The 27,532-nt window shown below is 45.9% G+C and overlaps 1 protein-coding gene across 1 annotated transcript in view; it reads right to left on the reverse strand.

The window, feature by feature from the left end:
* The window catches only part of PID1 (phosphotyrosine interaction domain containing 1), a 220,489-nt gene that overhangs the window by 127,820 nt on the left and 65,137 nt on the right, over window positions 1-27,532 (reverse strand). The window contains exon 2 of the mRNA XM_090054435.1: window positions 13,060-13,206. Coding sequence (XP_089910561.1) covers window positions 13,060-13,206 — 147 coding nt within the window. The remainder of the gene's footprint in view (window positions 1-13,059; window positions 13,207-27,532) is intronic.

Here is a 27,532-nt window from a genome sequence, read left to right on the forward strand (position 1 = left end):
AATTCAGGGATGGCACAATGCCAAATTTTATTCAGAGTGCACTATTCAATGGTTGTGCGCCTAGCTGCTTTTCTCCACTACAGATATATTTATTTACATTTAAGTGGTGTATCCTACATCAATCCCATTGAGGTCAACAGCAACATTTCCATTGACTGCCATGATATAAGACTAGATCCCATAAATGGAGAAACTCAGAGGTAGTGAGCACATGCAACTCCTGTTGCTTTCAACAACTGGATCAGGATTTGGCCTATAATAATTCAATAGCTTTCTGATCAGAGAAAAAGTATTATGTAAAAGTAATGTCTTAGCATAATTCTTTAGCATCTTTGGCATTTACCTCTTAGGCTAAAAAACAAAAATCTCTAGAATTATATGAATTGAAGATGAAAAAGGGTAAATCAAGTATTAGGTAATAGTGCAAATTAACATTGCAGTAAGTTTCTTTTCCTGTTTTGGAAAACACAGCCCAAAACAAAGTCCCGTTATGCCACCTCTGTTACTGAGGAATATAATCTTCTAAGACACTGAGGCTCTTAAAATCCACGCCATAAAACATTCCCAGTTTTCATTTTATCTAATTTAATCAGGAGCAGATGAAACGAGATCCCAGCAATTTAGGGTAACACCGCCAACAGATAATGTAAAATGTGTACAGCTTCAATGCAATAGCAAGGCTACTTACAGACATTACACATAAACGGGTATAAGTGATTGGAAACTGGTCTAAACCCATAACAGAACAGGAACTCAACACTGACCGGTTTAAAAATAGTGAAATCCAGCCTAAGCTAGACCTGGATGGATGCAGTATTAGACTTAAACAGTTTACGTTAGAGCAGCATATTGAATTTCTATACCAGATCCCATAGTGAATCACCTTAGTCTGTTGTCCTCCAGTATCCCAGGCACCCTTTAAAGGGCAGCGTGCTAGCTTCAGCTGGTCTTCATCTGTTCTGGACAAGCCCCACCCCCAGGCTGTCACAAACAGGAGCCAGAAAAGCTTCTGTTTCCCACCTGCACAGGTGCGGGAGGGGGCAGAGAAGGCCCCCCTCCCAGCCCCTCTGCCACATGAGACCCCCAAACTGTACTGATTTAGGACTGGGCCTGTGCAGCAGAGGGCTCTGTTCCTGTAGCCCCTCCGCCTGGCCCAGCTGACAGCTGTAGGCAGGAGCTATTCAGCTCTAAGCTGTGGCTATCTGCCAAGCCAGGAACCAGGGGAAGGGCAAAGCAGAGACCCCTGCCACACAGACCTGGGTCAGCAAGCTGGCATGGCCGGCATGGCCAGGGGTTTCACTCCCCCCACCCCCCATCTCCAGTTCCCAGTGCAGCAAACAGCTACATGGTCCCAGCCCCAAACTTCCCAAACCCAAGTCAGCATTGCCAGTGGGGCTCACACAGTGAACTGCTCTGTTCCCTGGCTTCCCCTACACTGAAGCTGACAGCCAGCAGGGGGCAGGACTGGGACAAGGGGTTGTGCTGGCCAATCAGGGTTGGCCAGCTGCTCAGCTGGGCTCTGAATTATCTGGTAGTCTTCTGGGAGGTGTATGAGAGTGTCCCCAGCCTGTTGGCCTCAGCCAGTGGAGGCCACCTCCATGGCCCCCTCCACCCAAAGGCTGAATGTTAGTTCTTTTTGCTCCCAAAAAACCCTACAAGAGTGAGTGTGAATACATCTCAGGCTTTTTGAATGTATTTACTTAGCCTTTGAGCTCAGAGCGAAGTCAGAAAAAAAAAAAAAAAAGAGGAACTGTGGTTCCCATAAACATATGTAGGTGGTGAAATAACAAAGACTGGACTGTTGTTACAGTTGTGTTTATGAGTGGACTGCTTTTGTTTGTTTCTGTTGTTTAATTGGTTTTTTATTAAAAGATAATGGCCACCATCAAGTTAGGGTTTCAGGAAGTTTTAACAGAGACCATCAAAGAGCTAGCTAGCAGAATTTATAGTTATGGCTGGATGCAGCTGTACTTAGGAGTGCTACTCTTGACCTCACTACAGCTGCAAAGAGAACATTTTTATTAAGTCTAAGATTAACTGAGATGGTTTTAAGAGTATGTTCAGCAACTAACCAATTGTTGCCGAAGTAGCCAAAATAGCAATAAATATTTAAAGGTTGACTAAGTAGTTAAATTATCTGAGGATATTTAAATAAAGCAACATGATTTCAAGTACCAGAGATGTCAAAAAGCAAATACATGCTCTGTGATGTACTAGTACATTATTGTCTACTGATATGAATGAATAATATATTGCCAGATGCTCTTAGTTCACATTGTGGATTGTTACAGAAATGGTGAACCCAGAATCTTATATCTAGATACAAGACTAGAAGGTTGTAGGCAAGATTTCTAACATTAGAGCACAAATACCCAAGCAATTTGATAAGCAACTGAAATCTAAACTAGGACCTAGAGACTCTCAGTTGACCAGATCACTAGGGCTACTAAATTAAACTGGCTTGTAATTGGTGCCCTGGGGCCATAATGTCAGTTTATATGCCACTGGAAGCCACTACACCAGTCAAGAAACTACCAGCTTCCATTTCCCATTATGCCAGTTTATGTCCCAGGGATTCCCGCCACACACAAATGCTGGTTTCTTATGTACTTTTTCTTTTGCTCTAATAGAGATGTACAAATAGGACAACAAGGACTAGGATCTTTCCCTTGGCATTCAAGTGAAAGAAAAAGCTGATTATATTACATTGTATTTATTCAGTGTCTAGATTGTTTTCATTTCAGTAGAATAAAAATACAGCCTGACAACAGCAAGCATACAGTGAGGATAGCTGTCTGCCTCTTTTCTTTGCCTGAATGTTGTGGAAGTCTTGGATTTGGGCAGCAACATGAAGAAAAATAAATAGTTTGTTCAGGTTCTTGTGTTGTAAAAGCATCTCTTAGACACCTGACCTGTCAGCTCTTATCCAGAAGAGCATTAGCTTCGTTTGTTTGTATTATAAAAAAACCAAACGTGTATTTACGCAAATCCAAGACAACTTTAAATTTAAGATGCCTCCCCCAATAATTAGATTCTATATAAAGAAATGTCTTGCTGGACCTGGTCCTGGCCACAGTCAATGACCTGGGTGAGGGGACTGCAGGTTCTCGACCAACTGGGCGATAGCAATCATCGCCTACTGGAATTTGCCGTCTAGAGCAGGGTGTCAAAGGGCTTGCAGCAAGGCACCAGCCTTTGACTTTAGAAGGGCCTATTTCAAGGAGTTAAAAAGATTAGTTGGGGAGGCACCGAGGTCCTAGAGGGTAGGGGAGTTGGAAGTCCAAGACGAATGGTCAATCCTCTGAGCCCAAAGAGTGACAGTCCCAATGCCAGTCAAAGAGGGCAAGAGTGCTCAAAAGCCACCATGGCTCACCAAAGGCATTCAGGAAAATCTGAAAACGAAAAAGGAGGCGTACACCCGATGGAAAGGAGAGGTCATCACCAAGGAGGATTATACCTCTATTGCTCGGGACTGTAGGGGGGCTGTTACAAAGGCTAAGGTTAGAGACAGAACTAGGACTAGCGACCAGGATCAAAGATAACAAGGAGTCCTTTTTTAAATACATAGGGAGTAAAAATGAAGCACCAGGTAACATGGGGCCCCTGCAGGACACGCTTGGTAATGTGGTGGTTGCACCAGATGATAAAGCTGACCTCTTTAACAAATTCTTTGCCTCCATTTTTCTAAGCAGAGACCAGGACATCCCCCACACCTGGGTTCCAGGCAGACTCAGAGGCACTGCCAGGCCGAGGGTCAGTAAGGACCTAGTTAGGGAACTTCTGGGGGGGCTGGACATGTTCAAGTCAGCAGGTCCAGATGATCTCCATCCCAGGGTGCTGAGGGAATTGGCAGAGGTCATTGCAGGACCCCTGGCTTGGCTTTATGAGCATTCGTGGTGCTCTGGTCAGGTGCCAGAGGACTGGAAAAGGGCCAATGTGGTCCCCAATTTAAAAAAAGGGAGGAAGGAGGACCCAGGTAACTATAGGCCTGTTAGTCTTAACTCGGTCCTGGGGAAGCTCTTTGAGAAAATTGTCCAGGAACACATCTGCAAGAGACCAGCAGGGGTGATTATGCTTAGTGGGAACCAACATGGGTTCATTAGAGGCAGGTCCTGTCAGACCAACCTGGTTGCCTTCTACAACTGAGTCACAAAATTCTTGGATGCTGGTGTCGCGTTGGACATAATTTTTCTGGACTTTAGTTTCATAGTTTCTAGGGTCAGAAGGGATCTGAAGTAGATCATCTAGTCTGACTCCCTGCCATGGCAGGAAAGAGTACTAGGGTCAAATGACCCCAGCAAGGTGTTCATCTAACCTCCTCTTAAAAATCCCCAGGGTAGGAGCCAGCACCAATTCTCTTGGAAGCTGGTTCCAGATCCTAGCCGCCCTGACCGTGAAGTAGCGCCTCCTGATATCTAGCCTAAACCTACCCTCTGCCAGCTTGTGACCGTTATTCCTGGTCACTCCTGGCAGTGCTCGGGGGAACAGGGACTCCCCCAGTGCCTGCTGATCCCCCCTGACTAGTTTGTAACAGGCCACTAGATTCCCCCTCAGCCTTCTCTTTTGGAGGCTGAACAGGTTCAGGTCCCGTAGCCTTTCCTCATAGGACCTGCCCTGCTGTCCCCTGATCATGCGAGCGGCCCTCCTCTGGACCCTCTCCATGCTGTCCACATCCCTCTTGAAGTGCGGCGCCCAGAACTGGACGCAGTTCTCTAACTGCGGCCTGACCAGTGCCACATAGAGGGGGAGGATCACCTCTTTGGACCTGCTCAAGATGCATCTGTGGATGCATGCCAAGGTGCGGTTGGCCTTCCTGACTGCCTCTCCACACTGCTGGCCCATGTTCATCTTGGAGTCAATGATGACTCCAAGATCCTTTTCCACCCTTGTGCTGACAAGAGGGGGGTTCCCCAACTTGTAGGTATGGTGCCAGTTGTTTCTCCCCAAGGAAGGCTTTTGACACTGTCTCTCACCCCGTTCTTATTAAAAAATTAGGCAACTGTAGCTTTGATTCCTACAGTCAGATGGGTCACAAATTGGCTGGAGGGTGGCACCCAGAGAGTGGTGGTGGACAGGTCATTTTTGACCTGGAGGGACGTGGGCAGTGGGGCCCCCCAGGCTTGGTCCTTGGGCCCACACTGTTTAAAATCTTCATCAGTGACTTGGACAAGGGGGTGAAAAACACCTTGTTCAAATTCGCATATGACACTAAGAAGTGGGGAGAAGTGGGCACGCCAGAAGGGAGAGACAGGCTACAACTCAATCTGGACAGGTTACAGGGGTAGACAGATGAGAATAGGATGGGATTCAATCACCTGGGGAGGAAGAACCAGCAGCATGCCTACAGGTATCTGGAATTCCCTTCTTGTCAGCACAGAGGCAGAAAAGGATCTTGGAGTCACTACTGATTCCAAGATGAACATGAGCCGCCAATGTGAGGACACGGTCACTAAGGCTAACCACACCTTGTCATGCATCCACAGATGCACCACGAGCAGGTTCAAGGAGGTGATCCTCCCCCTCTATGTGACACTAGTCAGGCCACAGTTGGAGTACTGTGTCCAGTTCTGGGCACCACACTTAAGGAGTGATGTGGACAGCATTGAGAGGGTCCAGAGGAGGAACATTTGTAGGGCCTGCCTTCCTGCCCCCTGACCATGCAAGGAGAGGCTACGGGACCTGAACCTGTTCAGCCTCCACAAGAGAAGGCTGAGAGGGGATCTGGTGGCCATCTATAAACTTACCAGGGGGGACCAGCTGGGAACAGGAGAGCCCCTGTTCCCCCGAGCACTACCAAGTGTAACTAGGAATAACAGCCACAAGTTGACTGAGGGTAGGTTCAGGCTAGACATCAGAAGGCACTGCTTCACAGTCAGAGTGGCTAGGATCTGGAACCAACTTCCAAGGTAAGTAGTGCTCACTCCTACCCTGGGGGTCTTCAAAAGGAGGCTAGACAAATCACCTAGCTGGGGTTGTTTGACTCCAGCATTCTTTCCTGTCCATGGCAGGGGGTCAGACTTGATGATCTGCTCAGGCACCTTCTGACCCTACCAACTATGAAAATTATAAGTTTGTTATAATTATCCATGTTAGGACTTAATTATTGGAGGGTTGTCTTAAATTCATCCCCCCATTGCAGCAGCAGTAAAGCAGCAGCAGGAAAAGCAGTGGCCAGTGGGGGAAGGGGGCAGTCAGACCCTAACACCTTATCTCCCTCACCTGCCTCCCTGCCATCCTCCAGTTCATGGCTCTGGCTCCAGTACTGGCCAGGTAGCAGTAGTGCTGGTAGCAGAAGTTGGAACTAGAGGTGCAGCAGCTCCCCTGCTGCTGTGCGGTCTCTCCTGCATTCTCCCTTGCACCATGTGTTCTCCCCCATGTGCCCCGCCCCCAGCACCACACAGTCACCCTCAAGCTTCCCAATTAGCATTCCCTCCCCCACTGCACAAGCCACCTTGAGCCACACTGGCCCCAGCAAGGTATCAGTGGCAGTGGCAACAGCTCTAGCCCCAGCTCTCAAACCCCAGATGAGGCTTTCCCCCGTGCCCCATGTTAAGTGAGTGGGGAAAAAGTCTGAACTTGGATTTGAGTAAATATGATATATGATAGGCCTGTGCAGAGTGGCTAGTATTTGCTTCGAATTCAGATTCAGCCAATTTGGGTGACAGCAATTCGCTTTGGTGATTCGAATCACTGTCCCGAATCGATTCGGCCAAATCCGATTCAGAGATTTGGCTGTTGCCATATCTCCAAATCATTCAGACCAGGCCCATACCCTGTGCACTCTCCCAGCCTGACAATGGCTGCCCTGCCTGCCCCAGCTTCCAGCTCTTTGGGGGAAACCCCCCCCCCAGTGTTCAGCGGGTGCTGCTGGGCAGGGGGCAAATCTCCACTGCACCCACTGCCCCCCAAACACCTCCTCATTCCCCCAGCCCCACCCACAGGTCCCCCACCCAGGCCAGCTCCGGCCCTTTAAGAAAAAAAAAAAAAAAAACCCCAAGAAAAGCCCCGGGCTCACCGCTCCTGTTGGAGGGGGGGGAACCCCCACTGTCCCCCACTGTTCCATGCCACATGGGGGGCTCTGCATGAGCCCCCAAAGGCCCAGAGGCCACTGCAGGAGCAGCAAGTCCCAGAGCTTTTCTTTTTTTTTTCTTAAAGGGCCAGAGCTGGCCCAGGTGGGGCACCTGTGAGGGGGGGTAGGGGACCGCAGGGAGTTGGGGGGGCTCATGGCAGAGCCTTCCATGCAGTGTGGGGCAGTGCGGGGTGTGGGGATCGTCCCCCTGCCCGGCAGCACTCAGTGAGCCCTGGGGCTTTTCTTTAAAGTACTGAGCTAGGGAGCCAGAGGGGGCACCCATGGGGGGCTGAGGGATCAGGTGGGTCCCCTCACCCCTCCCCCAGCCCTCCTTTCCCACCTTAATACCTACCAGCTCAGAGTCAGCTGCAGCTCCCTGCTGCAGCCACCAGGGATTGACCGAATCAAAGCTCTCCAAATCTTTTCCAAATATTTGGAGAGCTTTGAATCGATTCAGACCTTTGAATTGGTCCCCCGATTCTATTTGGGTTCGGAGATTCTGCCACTGAACCAAGCTGAATCTCCTCTAAACCAAATAACCACCCGAAGCTTCATGCAGCCCTAATATATAAATCACTTATTTTTCATTTGGTGTTGCATGGGAGTTCTGAGCGAAAATCAGACCAGGTGGAGAAAATTTTATAAATGAAACAGCTCTGCCCCAAAGAATTTTCAATCAAAATGCACAAGACCACAAAATGCCTAGACAGACAAAAACAATATCCAAGCAAGATACTGGTGCACTGGAATAGAGGCTATTAAGGTACACTGTCAATAGTAACAATGCTTAGGAATTAGCTAATGCTCTAAAATGTTTCTCTGTTCCTGACTATCTTCTAATTCATGCCATATTTAATACAGATATAACTGCATCTGGTTCAAAGTAATTGTTCCTCATCAATGCTAGTACAAAAGAGATCACATTCAGGCCCAAAAGAGTACATTTTTACTTTAATATTTTGTTTAACCAATTTTGCATGTATGCCAGTGGAATTTCTGGAATGTAATAAGATCATTATTTTTCTGTCAGGAGGCAATATTAGTGTTTAGAAGTTAATTATAGATTTTTCAGCCAGACAAACTCTGTCCCCTTTCATGCTAGCCTCAGGTGTTGCCAGTAAAGGTAATTGGTTTGACAAAGATATAATGATCAGGATCCAACCTACCGTCTTCAATATGACATGAAACTGTACCATACGCAGGTACACTGTGCTGCAGTAGTGCCTGGGAACTCCTCTAGACCAGGACCCCATTATGGTAAGGCCTAGGCAAACAGAGTAAGAACCATATGGACATCTAGGAAACTAACTCAGGACTTGATCCTTTTCCTCTCTCACATGCAGGGATTTTTGCACCAACCTAGAGTAACAAGTATGGTTTGTTACTGTAATTCTTAATAATGTGTTAATTATCAATGGGAGTGAGATTTGACTTTAACATCTCACTACTGTCAATTGCCATCCATTCCATTTGGAAAAAAAAAGTCTGAAAGGCTCGTCTCCTGCATCTTTTCTGGACCATCCCAGCTACAAAATCACTTGAAATAAGAGGTCATTGAAAAAATATGACTAGCATACCTCCAACGGAGATGTGCTTGAATTTAATTATCTTCCCAGTTGAAACAAATGAAAAATGCAGACAGCTTATAACACCTGCATATGCTGTATTATAGAAATGTATTATACTATTTACAAGAGCTTATTCCTAAAAAAAGGACTGAATGTTGGTAATCTAACTTAGATTAATAATATGCTTCATTAGCCTTCTGTCCCTCTCATTAAGGCCTGCCACATCCATCCAAGTATAAAGGAACATGTCATCCAAGTTGATGGAAACAGGAAGAATAACATTTCTCTTAGGGCAGGATAGCTACATTTGAGTGAAACTACTACCATCTCCAGTCATTAATTCTTCAGTCCTTATTTAAAAAAGCCTTGCAGTTTAATAAAAATGTTAAAACTTATGACACTACTTCACAAGTTACAGACAACACATTTAACCTCTCTCCCTTTTCATTATAGTAACAATGCCAGAAAAAGCAGCAGCAGACTACACAAGACTCATTTAGCAGGCTCAATTTACAATGCCTCCATGGGTTGTTGGGACTGAGAACAAGAAATATGAAAATCTGCAGAAGTTAATAATATACTGGAGAATAAAATCTACAGACAAAACTTTTCATAGAATCATAGAATTAGGGTCAGAAGGGACCTTGTAGATCTTCAAGTCCAAGGCCCTGCCTGGGCAGGAGAAAACTGGGCTCAAATGACTCTAGCCAGGTAGGCATCAAGCCTCCTCTTAAAGACCCCCAGGGTAGGAGCCAGCATCACTTCCCTTGGAAGTTGGTTCCAGACCCTACCTGCCCTGACTGTGAAGTAGTTCTTACAGATGTCTAATCTAAACCTACTCTCCAACAACTTGTGGCCGTTATTCCTTGCCATGCCAAGGGACACCAGGGGAAACAATGTTTCTCCCAAGCCCTTCTTGTCCCCCTAGTGAGTTTATAGGTGATCACCAGGTCGCCCCCTCAGCCTTCTCTTGTAAAGGCTGAACAGGTTCAGGTCCCTCAGTCTCTCATTGTAGGGTCTGCCCTGTTGCCCCCAGATCATGCGGGTGGGCCCTCCTCTGGACCCTCTCAATGTTGTCCACATCCCCCCTGAAGTGGGGCGCACAGAACTGGACACAGTACTCCAGCTGAGGCCTGACCAGTATTGCATAGAGGGGGAGGATCACCTCCTTGGCCCTACTTGAGATGCACCTGTGGATGCATGGCAATGTCCGGTTAGCCCTGCCAACCGTGACCTCGCATTGTCGGCCCATGTTCATCTTGGAGTCAATAATGACTCCAAGATCCCTTTCTGCCTCCGTGCTCTCAAGAAGGGAGTTTCCCATCTTATAAGTGTGCTGCTGGTTACTACTGCCCAAGTGGAGCACCCTGCACTTGTCAGTATTGAAACGCATCCTGTTTTGTTAGCCCACCCCTGTAACCTATCCAGGTCTTGCTGTAGTCTTTCCCTTCCTATTAGCGTGCTCACCTCACCCCAAATTTTGGTATCATCAGCAAATTTAAACAGGTTGCTTTTCACGCCGTCATCCAAATTGCTGATAAAGAAATTGAACAGCGTGGGCCCAAGGACCAAGCCCTGGGGAACTCCGCTGCCCACTTCTCCCCAGGTCGAATATGACCCATCCACCACCACCCTCTGAGTATGACCCTTCAGCCAATCTGCAATCCATCTGACTGTGTAGGCATCAATGCCACAGTTGCCCAATTTTTTAATGAGGATGGGGTGGGAGACAGTGTCAAAGGCCTTGCTGAAGTCCAGAAAGATTACATCCATGGCAACACCTGCATCCAAGGCTTTTGTGACTTGATCATAAAAGGCAATCAGGTTGGTCTGACATGACCTGCCCCTAATGAAACCATGCTGGTTGCCCTTGAGCATCATCCCTGAAGCTGGCCCATCACAGATGTGCTCCTTGATGATCTTCTCAAAGAGTTTCCCTAAGATTGAGGTAAGAGTGACGGACCTATAGTTACCCAGGTCCTCCCTCCCCCCTTTTTTAAAGATGGGGACCACATTGGCTATCTTCCAATCATCTGGCACCTGGCCTGAACACTGCGAGTGCTCGTAAAGCCATGTCAAGGGCCCTGCAATAACCCCTGCTAGCTCCCTAAACACCCTGGGGTGGAGAGCATCTGGACCCACTGATTTGAACACGTCTAGCCCCTCCAGAAGCTCTCTAATCTGGTCCTCCCCAACCTGAGGTCTGGAGGTGTTCCCCTCGAATCTGTCTTGCATCACGGTGGGGAAGTCCCAGTCCCTGCCCAAGAAAACCGAGGTGAAGAATTGGTTAAAGAGGTCTGCTTTCTCCTCTTGCGCAACCATCAGATTGCCCAGAGAATCTTGCAGGGGCCCCACATTTCCCGGTGCTTTCTTCATCCTCTCTGTATTTGAAAAAGGACTTTTTATTATCTTTGATCTTGGACGCTAGTCCTAGCTCTATGTCTGCTTTAGCTTTCCTGACAGCCCCCCTACAGGCCCGAGCAGAGGAGGTATACTCTTCTTTAGAGATAGCACCCCCCTTCCTGAGAGCTCTCAGAGCCACTCTAATTAAAGCACCACCCCCCTCCTGCAGCGTGTGTATAAATGCCCCTGCTGCCTGCCACCCTGACCACTTGCTCCCCATGCAGCCTGCCCCCTAGTTAATTGCCTGCCCAGTGCCTGCTCCCTCCTGCCACTTGCCCCCAACCTGGTGCCTGCCCCACCTTAGCTATATTCCCCCTCCCCTCTACTGTTTGGCAACTCTGACCCAGGGCTTGGAACACGCAGTGCCTCTGGCACTGGCCGGGCAGCAGATGTAAGGGTAGCCCCAGCCCAGGACTGGAGCCACAGTTTCAGCAGCTCCCCTACCACTGTGCCATCTTCTCTGAACTCTCCATGTGCCACACCATGTGGTCTCCCCCATGCTCCCCACCCTGCACTGCAAAATCTCCCTTGCATTCCCCCAGCCCACACCACAGTCTTCTCCCAGGCAGGGCTAGGGCCAGAGCCAGAGCCAGAGTTGCAGCCACAGCCTCAGCACCCACCTTCCCCAGACTCACTCCAAACCAAGACAAGGTTCCTTTTTCTCCATGTTGAATTACTGGGGTGGGAGGGGAAAGCCTTATCTTGGATTCAAATACAGTAAATATAGAACTGGGATTCTGTTTGTTTATAGATTCAAAAATTGTTCTGCAACACATCTGCAGGTACTAGAGACACACTGAAGAAACACAGGATAAGTCAAAAACTGAATCACTGAAACTCCACAATCACATTCCCAAGCAGAGGTAAATTTGCTTTCAGAAAGCATTGCTAGGGAAGCCAGAGTCTGTATGGGTGATAATTTTGAGTGGTAATGTCCCCTAAAATTTAATTATGCATTGACATAGGAGACATCATCAGGAAAGAACAGTAAAACCTGCAAGTTAATATGTTGTGTTCAGCTCACTTGAAGCACTTTATACTAAAGAAAATCTCTTCCCAGCTTCAATTATAAGCAAAGAGTTACAAGAAAGCAACATTTCTGCCACAAAATTTTGTCACTGAAGTGTTGGTGACATCAGCATGCCAGTGGAGCTGATTTTATGTAGCAGTGCACCTACTACTGTTGTAAGCGTGTCCATCAGAAAAGGTCATTACATAGCAAGTGAGAACCAAGGCAAGTAAACTGTTGCATCAGAGCACACTACTGCTGATCATCTGACTCAGCTACCAGTAAATGTGACTGACCATTTGGTTCTGTCAAAGCACAGGGCTCAACCATGCAGCCCATGGGCCAGACCTGGACCACAGACCTGTCACACCCAACCCACTGGTTTTCTGGTGGGCTACCAGAAGGAACCCCACTCTGCTATACACCACGATGTAGCTGGATAAATTAATTTTGTTGCTTTGCTGATTCAAACTCTAACTTATTTTTTACATCTGACCTAAGACTATCCTGTAAACCTATTTCAATGGGATTATATTCGTGTTAGTAAGAATCATTGAGTAGGTATGGGATGGATTTATAGTCATGTTAATAAAAATTACCGAATACGTATGCAGGATTGGGACCCTTATCTCTCATTTCAGTGTTAGCATTTATGCAGAATAATCATATTTAAAATTAACCCAGAACAAATGATACCCTGATATAGATGTTATAATACTGAATATAACAAGGAATCTTTGAAAGTCAGGATTCAAGCAATTTTGATAACCAAAACTATAAAACTCATTTAGAGTTTCATTTCTCCATCTATAAGAACCTATTTATTGAAGAACAGAACTCACACATCAAAGAAAAAGACATAAATAAAAGATTTTATATATACAAATACCACAATATTAGTGCTACATCGTGGGGTTTCCAAGAAAACAACATTTTATTTTTAATTTCCTCTTACATGTGTAGAACACCAACAACTGTCTTAAACCTGGGATTTTTTATTTTTGAAGTACCTTGCATCCAGTATGAGTCCGGGTCTTCATTAATGGAGTTGTCGTGCACAGCTCAATGGCCTCTGGTTCATGGAAGATCACTGTAGGAAGCGGCTCTTTTCGAAGAGTTAGGACATTCAATTTAGTCTTCAACATGGTCTGAAAGTGCTAAATAATTAAACAAAATCAAATTAAGTTGATTGCTGACAGAAAAACAGAAATACATCTTCCATTTGAGTGACTTTAACGATCTATTCAGGACCTTGGAAACCTGATGGTGAAGTAGTAAATATTTTAAATATTGCAAAAGGCTCTCAATTTTCATCAGTGCCAAGTACCTGTGGATCCCACTGAGATTGGTTAAGATCCCAGTTATACATTTCATATTTCCACAGATTATTCATACAAGGAAAGTAAACCCCACCAAAATAAATCCTACCTATGATAAAGTGGAAAGGAAAAAAAAATACTGGGATAGAAAAGGGAAAAGGCAAAATCTCTTATCACTGTGATATTATAACTAGACATTTTCTCAATCAGCAATGAGCCTTTCAAAGAAACTTTAATTTTCCCTTTCTCTTATTATGTTCCCCCACTCTGGGCTTCTGTTTCCCTTTCATGTTCTGTTCTCTCATGTAAATTTAATTATGGGGATATAACAGTAGAGGAGGTAGTACAGAAACTTCCCACTTCCCACCTTATTGTTTTTTCCTAACATTCTTGCCTAAGATTAAGGTAAGAAATTATGGAAAATAAAACTTCTAAGAGTGACCATATTAAATGCAATAAATGGTAAATTATTAAGAGCACTCATTTTAAAACAAATAATTTAAATAGTTTTAAAATTAAGTAAAAAACTCTTCTGGAGAATCTTCCAAACTAATTGTGCAGAATCAAAAACATGACAAACACTTGACTATCTGGATGCTTCTATGAATTGATTATGAACTCTGAATCTTATATTGGTTGGCCATCACTACTTCATTTGGGGAAAAAAACCAAAATTATGAATTGAATAAATATAATGCTCCGTGCAAATAACATAGAATATGTATTTCTAAATAAAAATGGCTTCATTAAAATCTCCAAATTCAGCTCCATTAATTTCACACACCCTTAACCTTCTCATTTTATTATTGTTAACTTTCTGAATGGAAATCTTCATCTCTAATTTTGTAAATATTTATTGATAATAGCAAAACTGTACTTTAATTCTGTCAGCAGATCTCAATGTATTGTGCAGTCATCACTTTTAGATAGCTTCCTTTAACCTCTCTTTTTCTAGCATGAGTGACTTTCCTGGTCACACAGAAAGGCTGCATCAGAACTAGCAACATAATCCATGTATTTTCATTCCTGTGTTATCAGACTGACAGCCATATAAATATTTGATTCATTTAGACTTACCCAAAATATCATGTACATTTGCTCAACATGAAATTTTTATATGGATTTTTATAGATTTGGGTTTTCATTCAAAATGCATGAAAAGACCTCAGCAACAAAAACTCTGTGTATAAATTTACAAAAACATATTGCAAAAAAGCTAACTGAAAGGACTTAAAACAATACACTACTGGAGAGCACATCTACATGAGACATTTACTGCATAATAGACAAATTAGCTCTGTATTAAACATCTCTTGTCTACATGTGTGGCCCTATTAGCCTGGAGGAAACTAATTAACTCCACAGTAGTAAATACAAGTACTACCCTGTTGTGGAGTTTTGTCATGCACAGCAGTGCACGTGTAGACACTGACCTAGCTGGATAGGGCATGAAGGTGCTTCAGTGCAGGGGTTGCCTGCCAGCTAGCCCTGCACTGGAGCACCCTCGTGCCCCAGCCAGTCCCTCCACAGCATGTTGAGCCCTAAGATGGCAGGCTGACCTCTGGTGTCCCCTGCCAGACAGGGTTGCTCTGACCTGGCTCAACATGCCAAATCACACGCCATGGAGCAATAAACTCCATGAATTTATCACTGCATGATGATAGTATAGGTAGTTTCATAGTTTCTAGGGTCAGAAGGGATCTGAGTAGATCATCTAGTCCGCCCCCCCGCCATGGCAGGAAAGAGTACTGGGGTCAAACGACCCCAGCAAGGTGTTCATCTAACCTCCTCTTAAACACCCCCAGGGTAGAAGCCTGCACCACTTCTCTTGGAAGTTGGTTCCAGACCCTAGCCGCCCTGACCGTGAAGTAGCGCCTTCTGATATCTAACCTAAACCTACCCTCCGCCAGCTTGTGACCGTTATTCCTGGTCACTCCTGGTAGTGCTCAGGGGAACAGGGAATCCCCCAGTGCCTGCTGATCCCCCCTGACTAGTTTATAACAGGCCACAAGATCCCCCCTCAGCCTTCTCTTTTGGAGGCTGAACAGGTTCAGGTCCCATAGCCTTTCCTCATAGGGCCTGCCCTGCTGCCCCCTGATCATACGAGTGGCCCTCCTCTGGACCCTCTCCATGCTGTCGACATCCCTCTTGAAGTGTGGCGTCCAGAACTGGACGCAGTACTCCAACTGCAGCCTGACCAGTGCTGCATAGAGGGGGAGGATCACCTCTTTGGACCTGCTCGAGATGCATCTGTGGATGCATGCCAAGGTGCGGTTGGCCTTCCTGACTGCCTCTCCACACTGCCGGCCCATGTTCATCTTGGAGTCAATGATGGCCCCAAGACCCTTTTCCACCTCTGTGCTGACAAGAGGGGAGTTCCCTAACCTGTAGGTATGGTGCTGGTTGTTCCTCCCCAGGTGCATCACCTTGCACTTGTCTGTGTTGAAACCCATCCTACTCTCATCCGCCCACCCTTGTAACCTGTCTAGGTCTGATTGTAGCCTGTTGCATCCTTCCAGTGTGCCCACGTCACCCCACATCTTAGTGTCATCAGCAAATTTGAACAGGGTGCTTTTCACCCCCTCATCCAAATCACTGATGAAGATGTTGAACAATGCGGGCCCAAGGACCGAGCCCTGTGGAACCCCACTGCCCACGTCCTTCCAGGTTGAGAAGGACCCATCCACTACCACCCTCTGGGTGCGGCCCTCCAGCCAGTTGGCGGCCCATTTGACTGTGTGGGTGTCTACACCACAGCCCCCCTGTTTCTTAATGAGAACAGGGTGAGAGACAGTGTGAAAAGCCTTCCGGAAGTCCAGGAAGACTATATCCACTGCTACCCCTGCATCTAATGATCTGGTGATATGATCGTAAAAGGCTACCAGGTTGGTCTGACAGGACCTGCCACTGATGAACCCATGTTGGTTGCCCCTAAGCATGCAGGTAGATGCACCCAGGAACACTTTAATCCCTACATCATACATGTGTAGAGCCAAAGATAGTTATGATAGAGAATGCTAAACCCACAACATGTTAAACACTCTCCTAAGCACGGACAGTCTGTGAAAATAATACTTGCCTTCCTATCCCACCCATGAAGTTATAGCCTGTCATAACACTTCACAGCTTCTCTGACTCTTTCCATGTTGTTTATGCAAGCATTTAAATTTCCACTCCAGTGAAGAAATCTACTCCTATTATTTTTAATCTGCCTCTGATTCACATTACACATTATCTCATCACTCCCCAAACACAGTAGCATGTTATCTCAGCAAAAGAGCTTTTTAATATGATTATACATTAAAGAGTATACTTTGACATGTCACATTACGGAGATGTTTGTGGATAGTTATTTCTAAGTTCACAAGGAACATTCTTTTTCACAACCTTATTTAATTTTTTCCCTATTTTGATTACAGAATCTTTTCTTTTGAATTATCTAGGGTTTCCTCAGTGGATTTTTGCAAAGGCTTAGAAATAGTGTGCTTACTTACTGCCTTTCATTACTTACTGCCTACAGATGAAAGGGACTTGGGGGTCACAGTTGACCACAAGATGAACATGAGCCTTCAGTGCAATGCTGTGGCTAGTAAAGCGAGCAAAACTAGCTTGCATCCATAGATGCTTCTCAGGCAAATCCCAGGACATCATTTTCCCACTGGCTCAGCCTTGGTGAGACCGCAGCTGGAGTCCAGTTTATGGCTCCGCAATTCAAAAAGGATGTAGAGAAGCTTGAGAGGGTGTAGAGGAAAACTACGCACATGATCAGAGATCAGGAAAAGAGACCTTATGATGAGAGGCTGAGAGCCATGGGGCTCTTCGGCCTGGAAAAGCGCAGGCTCAGGGGCGATCTGGTGGCCACCTATAAGTTTATCAGAGGTGCTCACCAGGATCTGCGGGGAAAGACTGTTCACCAGAGCCCCCCAAGGGATGACAAGATCGAACAGTCACAAACTCCACTGTGACTGGTTCAGGCTGGAGATAAGAAAGAACTTCTTCACTGTCCCAGCCCCCAAGGGTTGGAACAGACTGCTACCCGAGGCGGTTCAAGCACCCACTTTGAATGCCTTCAAAACACATTTGGATGCTTATCTTGCTGGGATCCTATGATCCCTGCTGACTTCCTGCCCCTGGGGCCAGGGGCTGGACTCGATGATCCTCCAGGATCCCTTCCAGCCTGAATGTCTATGAAATCTATGAAGTGTATGCAAAATACTCTCAAAGTTAGAGATCTCAGTTTGCTAAACATCAGTTATGGCACAGTGCTTGTTAGTCCAGTTAAGTAGTTGCTAATCTTCTAAATTGCACCTCTGTATCACTTAAATTGAAGTTAAATATAGGCTACAGATTTGCTAAACTTGTTTTCTTCTTTCTTCAGAAAACATAAAAAAAAAGAGAGTAACAGAGACTTGGAACATGGGAAGATCACAAAGCTCTGCAAGAGGATTTTTTGCCACATTCCTTCTTTTGCCAGCATTTTATCACAAGTCTTAATAATACCCCCTCCTATGCCACCACCTCATGTACAACACAACTGTCCTGTCAGGCAGAAGGTAAATCTGGCAGAAAGGCTCTCTGCTCATTTACATGTGTACGTGGGTGGTGAAAGGTAACAGGGAATGTAAAATAAAACTTATTTTTAACCTGGAGTAGTACTACATTACTGGCACACTGATTCATGTCTGGGAGACTTTTGTATTAAAACTAATATTCTAACCTAGTGCACAACTGCTCCATCCCTCTGGGCCAAAACTGCTGTTTTCAGAGTTTAGCAGGCTGAGGAAGAGAAAGAAGAAAGATATGGAGAGAAACAACTGAAATAAAGTGATTCCTTCTTATACCCATCATTTTCTTTAATTAAACATATTTCATTACAATAACATCACTCTTAAAGAGAATATTTCCAACTCTCTTGATCCACTGCCTGCTGGCATTAGTGGAAAGACTTTTAAGTTCACTGATAACTTTTTAAGTTCACTGGATCTGACCCCAGACAGCTCATATTGCCTACTGAGTATTCCTATCAACTTGTGAGGTAGAGAGAGCATGGTGTAACCAAAAATGGGAAAAAGCTATGACAATGATCTGTTTCTCTTCTGTTTCAACAGCCATCAACAAAGACATTAAAAAGGATAGAGAATACTGTCTAGCACATGAAAGCTATTCACTATTTTACTGAGTTTTGGAGTGGCTTCAGTCCAGTTGGCAGTGGACAAATGCTTAAAAACCTACAACGGCAACTGGCAGTAAACCACTGACTAGTAGCCAGAGGGGGCCAGAACAGAATAAGCATGGATTCAGAACTACACCTCAGAAATAAAGGAGGTTCTTTTACTTGAGACTGAGGGACATTGTTGATGTAGAGAGAAATCTGCACTATTAGTACAGCCATATCATAGCTGCCACAGAAAAGTAAGGATCTGCCAGCCCATGCTACATATTGAGATTCTGACTAAGCAAAGTACTTAAACATACGGTTAATTTTGAAAATGCAAGCAGTCCTACTGAAACATATGTAGTTTTTCCTTCCTTTACGTGTCCTTGGGTGTGTACACACATACTAACTTTCTGACAGTTAAGCTGACTTCACTGTCAGAGTGTACACTACGCACATATGTGGAGCAGAGTCAACTTAAACCTCAGAGGTATATTATCTTGAGTTGCATTAGTTAAGTTGTCTTAGCTCACAAGATGGCTGCCACCACATCAAGGAGCTGTACATATGTACACTCCAATGTGGCTTAGCTTAAGTTAATTTAGTCAAGTTGACTTATTTTAAGTCAACTTAGCACTGTTTGTGACAAGGTATTTAGCAGAATTCACAGATTCATTGAAATCTGACAGGGCCTTCCCATAAGCGCTTCTGCTGTGGCCTCGAACTTTCAACCTCTTGGTAGCCAACTGGTAGTCAGTTAAATTACTCACTTTCTTAAAGTTATGTGCATGGTCAAGTCCTTCCTAAACCTCTGCTTTAGTTTCTATTCCAAACAGGCATCTTCAGTGAAAACCTGGTAAATGCTGACCAACGTACCTTAAACAAAAACTCAGCATCGACCTTGAAGCAATAACTTTCCTGTCTTCTTAGTTCACAATCTGTAAGATCCCTTAAGTAAGACCTTTAAGTTCTCTTCATCCTTTAAAAGCATGACTTCTAACAATTTACCACATTATGGACCAGTACATACTATGCTATTCACATTTTTTTTCTGTGCCATACCCACTAAGTTTAATTTTGTAGTTCTTATACTGTCATCAAGTCACCTAGAAAGCAAACTTTTACAATTGTGCACAAAACACACTGTACCCATGTAAATGGTGCTATTGTTTTAGACCATGCTTGCAAAAATGTAAAGACTCTAAGCAATATAACACACAGGACTTATCAGCAAGTCTGAAATTGCTTAAGCATTCACCACAGTCTGATTGTCAAAGAAAGCTGCAAGGAGGATTAGTGTTGTAATTAGCATTCTAGTTACATGCTTGTAAGCCAATAATACTCCTAAAAGGTTATTTTAATACCAGATCATGGCTTTGGTTATTCAAGTCATTCTTGAAACCCCTGAAGTTCCCCTTCTTCCATTCAATTCACTACCCTCAGAAGAGATCACTCTTCTAAACAAAGAAGGTTGAACATGTCTTCTTCCATGTAGCTAAGCAGGATGCCAAAAGTGGTACAATATATACAATTTTCCTCAGAGGCCTCCATGATGATTATTACCCCAGAGAAACCAAGTTTTAGTCTTGTACAGCAATCACCTGAGTGGCAACAAAATTTGCCACCCCTACATCACATAAGTAACTTTTTTTAGCTGCAGATTAATTTTGCATAGTGACCACAACTTTGTAACATGTTTTCATCACATCTACTACTATGAATCCTCTGAATATGCAAAGACAGCAGGCACAGAAGTATAGTTCAACTGCTATCAATCTAAGGAGTATGTATTTACTAAATATTAACTCTAGCTCATAGTTTATGCTATAGTTAAAACTCAAAAATAAAGATTCTATGTTTTTATTTTATGATTTTGCCTAAAGAAAATAGTCCCGAGTACAAAAATGAATATATGTTTTGAGCATTTATAGTAAGACTATTTAGTGCTTCTGCACTTTCTCTTTTTCAGTGTGTAAATAATATTCTTCAATATTCACATTATATAACGCTTAGTATCTCTGTGTTTAAGTGAGAGAGAGGTGATTTTTATTAGTCACCACATCATAAAAATCCAGGTAAGAAAACTACAAAACAGAATCAAAATTTAGCCAAATCATATAATCATAGAAAAGTAGGCTTGGAAGGGACCTCCAGAGGTTATCTTGTCCAACCCCTTGCCTGAGGTAGTATCATCCCTCTCCAAACCATTCTATACAAATCCATTGCCTAACCTATTAGCAAAACTACAGTCAGTCTTGACATAACCACAAGACCCTAGCCTGCCACAGATAAAACAGGAGAATTTAAATGATGAGTAAGGGCTCCTAAATATGTCTCTTAGTCAAATCTGGTGGAGCATAAACTGCAAGTGCGCATCAGCAAATAGTTCCAGATGCAGACTAATATGAAATGAATTTGTGATAAAGAAGAGTTTTAGATTAGATAGAGTCAAAAGTGGGTTTACCATGGTAGTGCTGTCTTGTAGAAAGTCAGTATCAGTGTATCTCAACCCCATGAGACACCCAAGATTAGAAATGTTTTTCCAATTTAAAGCCATAAAGTAGCAGTAACCAAGTGCACATGGAATCAATAGTTCCTTCCATAGAAAAAAAGGTAGCACACAACACTTAAATCAAACTTACTACCATGCACACAGTACTTCCTCTATCAGCAAAATCCACTGAAATGCAAAAAGTGTTGATCTGCACACTGTACCACTATCCTGCAGTTTGGGAGAATGAACCCACCACTGTATGCAACTGACAATGCAGAAGAAACATAAGAAGCTAAAATATATTTTCTCCAATGTGATGGCAACTGTAATGCTCAGAAATGGTGAAAACCCTAGATCTACCCATCTTGTTCCAGAAAAAAAATCTCTATGAAGTTCAGTGCCCTTACCACTATGCTTACACTAGTGTAACTCCAATTAAATCAGCAGAGCTATTTATGACTTACGCTGGCATAAATTCAGCCCAGAGTTTATGACCAAATACCACCCACTTTAAGTCCTCCACTAAAAAACCCCCAAACATTTTGGTATGGAACACATGAGCCATTACCTCTTACCAACCTTTTTTGTTTTATTCAAGCAAATAGAACTGGGTACAAACAAATATCACATCTGAGCTGCCTTCCTGTTTGAACAAATGTTACTATGACACTTTAAATACTATTTGCTGGATCTTAAACTTTGCCTTACAGTATTTGTTCTTTAGTGGTCCTTTGCACAACATGGTGTGGAACAATACAACAAAATCCTCTTCAACGAATATGGAACCACTTATCGAAGGTAAAAATCATTTGATCAACAATATGCTCTGTACTGCAAAACTGAATAATATACATATAATTGTGTAGAATCTAGGATCACATCAGAGAATCATAGAATATTAGGGTTGGAAGGGACCCCAAAAAGTCATTTAGTCCAACCCCCTGCTCAAAGAAGGACCACCCCCAACTAGACCATCCCAGCCAAGGCTTTGTCTAAGCCAAGTCTTGAAAGCCTCCAAGGATGGATCTTCCATCACCTCTTTAAGTAACCTGTTCCAGTGTTTTACTACCCTCTCAAGAAAATTCTTCCTAATATTTAACCTAAACTTCCCATGCTGTAACTTGAGACCATTGCTCCTTGTTCTGTCATCTGTGACCACTGAGAACAGTCGAGCTCCATCCTCTTTTGAACCCCACTTCAGGTAGTTGAAGACTGCTATAGATCCCCTCTCAGTCTCCTCTTCTCTAAACTAAGTAAGTCCAGTTCCCTCAGCCTCTCCTAATGTCATGTTCCCCAGCCAAGGTTCCCTCTATGGTGCACGTGTGCACAGCTGCGCACAAGTAAAAGGCTGGCCATGCACCAACTTTTTTAGGCGGCACACCTGCCGGGAGAGGAGCTGGGCTGTGGTGTGGGATACTTACACAAGATAAGCTCCTCCCCGAGGCGAGGTGCAGGCAGAGGTGGGGGCAGAAGCCTGGCGCAGGCCCCAACCAGCTCCAGGGAACTGCTCCGTTCCCCGCACTTCGCCTCGGGAAGCAAGGAGGCATATACCATCAGGGCTGGGGAGTGGAGCACTTCCCCAGAGCTGGTGGAGCCCACGGAGCAGTTCCCTGGAGCCGGTGAAGCCTGCACCAGCCCCTAGCCCCAGTCTCCATCCCTGCCTTGCCTCACCTCAGGGAAGAGCAGCTGCCTGCCCCAAGTGAAGCTCCGCTGGCTCCGAGGAACTGCTCCGCAGGCTCCACCGGCTCCAGGAAAGTACTCTACTCCCCGACCCTGATGCCATGTGCCTCCTCGCTATCCGAGGTGAAGCAGGGGAGTGGAGCAGTATCCCAGAGCTGGTGGATCTTGTGTCAGACCCCCATCCCCATGGCCCCCAGGCCCCACACCCCTAGCCATAGCCCCCAATCCCCCAGGCCTTGCTGCCTGCCCCAGGTGAGGAGTGAGGAGCTTATCTTCAGTAAGTGTCCCACACCGCACCAAAGCGGTGCACTCACAGACCACTACTCCTTAGAGGGAACATTGTCCCCAGCCCCCTCACCACTTTTGTTGCCCTCCACTGGACCCTCCAATTTGTCCACATCCTTTCAGTAGTTGGGGCCTAAAACTGAACACACTACTCCAGATGTGGCCTCACCAGTGCTGAATAAAGGGGAATAATCACATCCCTTGACCTACTGGCAGTGGCAACACACCTACTGATGCAGCCCAGTCAATTGCCCTGATTTCTCAGGAAGTATGAGAACACATCTCCTGTTGCCTCCTCCCACTTGCTCTTCCTCCAGGTCTCCCGTTTCCCCACTTACCTATACATAATAAAGATGTTCTGGATAATGTTTTTGAAACTTATCTAATGCTAGATAGCAGGTTACTAAAATTGTATCTTGTTTAGCATATTGAGATAAATATATTCTACTAACTGAATTCATTAACTCTTTTTCAGATGACATTATATTTCACTAAAAAAATTGCTAATCATTCCTATTTCATATCTCTAAATCCTATCAAAATTAAATGGTAATCAGCATAACTCCATGATAAACAACTAAAAGAACTTCTGGGTTCTTGGGTGTGTTATTATAATTAAATATTGCTATTACAACAGGAGTCACTAAGGACTGGGATGTCACAGAAGGATAGGCAGGATGAAGTTGGGACAACCAATGGAGTCTATCAGAAATGAGAGGTGAAACAGTGACAGTGCAGCCAAGGAAGATTATTTTAACACAGGAGTGGGCAATTATTTTGGCTGGAGAAATTACTTTAGAAATCTGTGTCCCAGGGAGACGGGGCGGAGCTTGCCCCCGGAGGTGGCGGAGCCCAAGCGGGACATCCGCCGCTTGTTTGCGCCGGAAGCCGGTGCCCGTGCCGGCGGCCGGGAGCCGGCAATAAAAATGGCCAGCCGGAACAGACGGGGCAGGAGTCCGGAGAGGGGACTCGCTGCCGCAGAGACAGAGGCTCCAGGAGGGGAGCCGGCAGGCGGCTTCGCACCAGGCAGGAGCGCGGACCCTGGCGGGGAGTGGCCACCCGCCCCAGCGGAGGGAAGGACAGCAGCAGCAGCCAGACCCAGGACCCCGAGCGGGGAGTGGCGGATTGGCCCGGAGGACGAGGACTCCAGTGACGGGGAGTACTGGGACTGTGCCCCACCTGCTCACAGAGCTTACAGGTCCGGGGTCGGCGCAGGGGCCCAGGAGGGCACCGACGAGGCACCGTGAGCGCCTGGACCGGTGCCGGACACCAGCGGCCAGGAACCCGGTGGGGAGTATCCCCTGGGAGGACCCAGGTCGAAAGCTTGGTGCTAGCCGGCTAGGTTTCTTGCCTCGGACGAGGAATCCGGGGAGGAGTATCACTGGGAAAGTCCGGCCGAGGGCAGGGGCCTCGAGTACAAGAGGACCCAAGGGGGCATGAGGCCGGGGTGTTAGGGGGTGGCGGAGCCCCGCAACGTGACTGTCGGGGACCCCGGGCTACGGAGAACCAGGAGCTGTCCCACTGAACCTTACAACAAGTCGTGGCGGGCGAGAACCAGGGCGGGAACCTGATGACCCTACATCTGCTCCGGACCAACGGCGTCCCAGGGGAATAGTGTCACCCTTCCACCGTGAGCCGCTATTCCGAAGGGGGTTCACCCTCCCCCTCCTCTAGCCCGACGGTCATAATCTGGATAAACTGTTGCAGGCCAAGGGGAGGAGGTGGTGTTGACCCAGCCTGGCATGGAGCTGGTGGGGAGCAGACACTGGACACTACCTGGCCTGGGCCTGTCCACCCTGCACCCATTGCAGGGGCCACCAAACAGAGCGGGTGGGCAGCATCTCCCAGAAGACTGGCCAGGACCTATGTGTGCAGGGTGCACTCAGCCATGCAAATGACATAGGGGCATGGGCAGTTGGGAAGTGGCTTCCAGGAGTGGGCTGGGATCACAGGGCAGTGACGGCACAGGGCTGAGGCAGAGCTACAGTCTTCACTCTGGGAAGCAGATTGCAGCTTTGCCTCAGGCCTTGGGTCTCAGGCCCTGACCCCGGGCCCTGCCTGCTTGTCCCATTCCCAGACACCACTCCCTACCCCTTCCCATCTTCCTGGAGACCTCACCCACCCACTCTGTCTGGTGGTCCCAGCAATGGGTGCAGGGCAGGCAGGTTGGTGTTGCCTACTCCTCACACCTGGACTAGGCAAGACTGAGGGACTTACAGTGGCCTGAATAAAACCCACAGAGGGCTGTATTTTGCCCACACCCATCTTAATATGTGCATTATAAAGTAGCATGGTATTAAGTAGGTCAGAAAGGAAGAAGTTCCAAGATGGAATACAAGGGCTTCAGCCACCTGAAAAAGAAAAAAAGAACATAACTGGGAAATGTTATGAAAGAAGAAGCAGAAGGATTTGTGCCTTGCTTCGATTTACAGAGTAAGAAAGAAGGCATGGTCAGACCCAGGTTATGGATTTGAACAACATAGATGAGGGTCTCTCTGAAATAAAAATGCCCAAGAAGGAGGAAGTGGACATTGTTTTGTGGGGAAAAAGATGAAGAAATTAAATTTTGGTCATGTTAAATGTGAATTGACAGCAAGGTACCCAGAAGGAGGCAGAAGGACCCTAGTCTGAGCAGCTAGGCAACCTGTTCCTACCAAAGTCCCCTGACAGGCCCAAATGAGTAGAAGTGCTCTGAACCATCATCAATAGCAAAACACCATTCAAAACAAAGCACCAGCCATGGTCAATTTTGTTCAAACAGACCAATGACAGGGATGCCAAGCACCTTTCATACTGTAGCCTGGTTAGAACGCTGTACTAGGTTGAAAAACTGGGTTCTAAGCCTTCCTCAGCCAGAGAAGATTCAAAATCAGTATCTCCAGCTTTCCAGGAGAATTTTCTAACCACCAGGATGTAGAGTAGTATGGGAGAGGAGCATTCTCTGCCACTTTTCAAGAAAACTTGGACACCAAAGAAAGCAAGAGTCAAGGGAAACAAGAAAGAGAAAATCTGATTCTGTAGCCTGCTAAATAAAGCACTGAACTGGGACAGGAAAAAGTGAGTTCTGGTTCTTGCCCCCAGAACTGTTTATGACTATATTAGATCATAGCTTTCCAACAGGCAGTCTCCAGAATGGATCTGACACACAAGAAATACACCTGTGGTCCCAGGCTGAGTACAAGGGGAGAATGACGTCCTGGGATTTGCTTGAGAAGCATCTATGGATGCAAGCCAGCATTTTGGTCACTTTAGTAGCCACAGCATTGCATTCTCATGTTCATCTTGTGGTCAATGATGACCCCCCGAGTCTCTTTCTTCTGTAGTGCTAACCAACGTAGCACTGCCAAGCCTATAAGGTGCTGCAGGTTTTTCCTCCCAAGGTGGAGAACCTTGCATTTTTCAGTGTTAAACACCATCATGTTTTCGTCCGCCCATTTGCTGAGCCTGTCCAGGTCAGCCTGGATCACCCGCCTGTTTTCTGGTGTGGATGCGTTGCCCCAAAGTTTGGTGTCATCAGCAAACTTGGCCAGTCTGCTCCTGACTCCAATGTCCACATCATTAATGAAGATGTTGAACATTATGGGTTCAAGAACAGAGCCTTGGGGAACCCCACTGGTCACAGGACACCATGATGAATGACTCCCAATTACTACTCTCTGGGTCCAACCACAGAACCAATTTCCCAGCCAGCAGATCGTGATGGACCCAAGGCCACAACTGGCCAGTTTCACCAAGAGGTGATCATGGGATACCAGATTGAAGGCTTTTTTGAAGTCAAGATATATGACAATCTCTTCTCCCTTGTCCAGGTGATAGGTCACCTCGTCGTAGAAGGAAATGAGATTGGTCAAGTAAGACCTACCCACAACAAACCCATGCTGGCTATCTGTTAGGATGGCCTCTTTAATAAACTTTTCTAAGATCTTCCCTGGGATAGAAGTCAGGCTGATGGGCCTATAGTTACCCGGATCTACTTTCCTCCCTTTCTTGAAGATAGGCACCGCATTGGCCTTCTTCCAGTCTTCAGGCACTACACCAGAGCACCAGGAGTTTTCAAAGATCTGTGCCAGAGGCTGGGCTATGAGGCTCGCCAGCTCCTCGAGTACCCTGGGGTGTAGCTTGTCAGGGCCGGCTGACTGGAAGGTATCCAGCTTCTCAAGATGTTCCTCCACGAGGTCAACATTAATGGAGGGCAGGGGATCTCCCTCACCCAGACCTCCCTGTCCCGTAGCAGGCATGGGCGTCCCATGAGATTGATGAAAGACCGACGCAAAGTACCCATTTAATAGGTTGGCTTTTTCCTGGGCGTCAGTTGCCCCATCTGGTTTAGCAGGGGTCCAATGTTGCCCTTGCTTTTTCTCCAGCTCCCCACATATCTGAAAAAGGACTTTTTATTGTCCTTGATGCTCAAAGCTAGTTGGAGTTCAGTTGCAGCCTTGGCTTCCTGGTTTGCTCCCTGCAGGACCGGACCAGTGCAGAATAATTCTCCTTGGAGGTGAATCCCATCCTCCATCCTTTGTAGGCTTTTCATTTTAGCCTTAGGAGATCTG

The sequence above is a fragment of the Crocodylus siamensis genome, chromosome 6 (genome assembly GCF_052110815.1).
Source record: "Crocodylus siamensis isolate JL-2025a chromosome 6, ASM5211081v1, whole genome shotgun sequence".
Classification (NCBI taxonomy): Eukaryota; Metazoa; Chordata; order Crocodylia; family Crocodylidae; genus Crocodylus; species Crocodylus siamensis.